At 49.8% G+C, this 2154-nt stretch overlaps 1 protein-coding gene across 1 annotated transcript; it reads left to right on the forward strand.

The window, feature by feature from the left end:
• Positions 1 to 550: 550 nt before the first annotated feature.
• Positions 551 to 1780, forward strand: LOC119921293 (olfactory receptor 6C75-like). The gene is made up of 2 exons (XM_038741596.1): positions 551 to 1139; positions 1656 to 1780. Exons 1-2 carry the CDS (start codon positions 551 to 553, stop codon positions 1778 to 1780), a joined length of 714 nt encoding a protein of 237 aa, XP_038597524.1.
• The last annotated feature ends 374 nt before the right edge of the window (positions 1781 to 2154 follow it).

Genomic DNA, 2154 nt, shown 5'->3' on the forward strand with positions numbered 1-2154 from the left:
TTAATTCAGAGAAAAGTGACGGCAAAGGAGAGGTTGAAACTAAGGACACTAAGATCAGAAAAGAGGCTGATGAGGTCGATATCTCAAAGACACTGTCGCCTCCTAATGTTTGCGAACTTCACTCATTCAATCGTATTTATTGAGCGCTTCCTGTATGCAGAGTACTGTACTGAACGCTTGGAAAGTACAATTCGGCAACAAATGGAGACAATCCGTACCCAACAACGAGCTCACAGTCTAGAACGGGGGAGACACAGCACTTGTACTTTGCAGCTAGTGTTGGCAAATGACAGTAACCTCAATAAGGGCAGAGAATGTGTTTGTTATTGTTATATTGTACTCTCCCAAGCGCTTACTACAATGCTTTGCATACAATAAGACCTCAAAAAATACGATTGAATGAATAAACGACTGAATGAAGGAAGGGAGAGAGCAGGGGTTCACTGCTACTGGCCTCTCCCCCTAGGTCAAAGGCTGCTTCTGTGCCAGCCCTCACTTCCTCTCTCCCTTCAGCTGCATCAACAGGTCCAGTCAATGAGAAAAAGCAATCATGGGAAATGACACGGGGGTGACAGGTGTCATCCAATTGGGGCTCCCCGATGACCCCCATCTTCAGACTCTGTTCCTCTTCACCTTTTTCCTCACCTGCGCATTAAGCATCACCGGGAATCTGACCATCGTCACTCTCACCTTGCTGGACCCCAGCTTTTGCACCCCCACGTACTTCTTCCTGGGAAGTTTCTCCTTACTGGAGATCGCCTTCACGTCTGTCTGCATTCCCAGATTCCTGGTCACTATCGTCACTGGACACGGAACCATTTCTTTTTCCAACTGCTTCACTCAGCTGTTCATCATCTTCCTGGAGTTATTCCTCCTGGCCTCCATGTCCTACGACTGTTATGTCACCATCTGCCGGCCCCTGCACTACAGAGCCATCATGAGCAGGGACTTCTGGGCCCTGCTGGTCCTCTGCTCCTGGCTGGCTGGGTTTCTGGTCTCCTTTCTGCCAGTCATCGTTCTCCATCATGATTTCTGCTCCTCCAATAACAACCACTTCATCTGTGCTTCTTCTCCCATGCTACAGTTCTCCTGCTCGGATATCTGGTTCTTGGAGCTGATGGCTTTCCTCTTGGCCTTGGGTAGGCTCCCGATAACCCTGGCTGTGGTTACTGCATCTTTTACAGCCATCGCCCGTGCTATCCTGAGACAGCCTTCCGCTTAGCAGAGGAGAAAGGACTTTTTCACCTGCTTCTCCTACATGGTCGTGGTCTTCATCACATATGGGAGTTGCATCTTGATGTACATCAAACCGTCCTCCAAGTACAGGGTGGAACTGACCAAGGGGGTGGCGGTGCTCAAAACTTCAGTTCTTCCCATGCTGAACCCCTTCATCTACACCCTGCCGAATGAGCAGGTCAAGCAGGCCTTCACGGCCCTGGTGCACCGGATTGGGCTTTCCTCTAGGAAGTGAGGGCTCATCTATGGTAAAATAGCACAAGAAAATCAGCAGGAGTCACAAATGGTCGACCACAGAGACTCGGTGCCTGTACATTAGCCTAATGCTTCATCTGCTTCCCGACAAACACGACCTGGACGTTTTCCAGCCCTCTGTGCACCCCCGCACCCGTCCTCCTGTAAATCACTCCCCTGCCTAGTGTCTTCCTGCAACCCAAGTCCTTCTGTCCTCGTCCACTCAGAAGGGAATCTTGCCGTTTCCCTCAATATGATAGAGATGTTCCGAGGTTTGCTCTGCAAGTCGGGGCCGGAACTGATGGGGTAACGCGGGTGCAATGTGTGTGTGTCTTTCTTTTTTTCCAAATCTCCTTCCGTGTGCTAGCAAAGTGAGTTCTTGCACCTAGATATTTGACGTCACTGGTTGCCAGCGGAAGGGGACCCAATGGCTCACCACCTCTCGCTACTATGCTATTGCTCCTATTGTTTCCCCCTTTCACTACCACTCTCCACTTCCCCCCTCACTTCTACCCTCTTGCTCTCCCCTTCTCACTCCCACTTCCTCTCATCTAAGAACGTATGCATGTGTAAACATTAGATTGTAATTATAGTGATATATTCTTCTTTGGACCGGCATTTGAGCAGTCATTTGAGAACCAGTGTAGCCTACTGGAAATGGCAGGGGCTTGAGAGTCAGAAGGA

The sequence above is a fragment of the Tachyglossus aculeatus genome (genome assembly GCF_015852505.1).
Source record: "Tachyglossus aculeatus isolate mTacAcu1 chromosome 12 unlocalized genomic scaffold, mTacAcu1.pri SUPER_6_unloc_2, whole genome shotgun sequence".
NCBI classification, from domain to species: domain Eukaryota; kingdom Metazoa; phylum Chordata; class Mammalia; order Monotremata; family Tachyglossidae; genus Tachyglossus; species Tachyglossus aculeatus.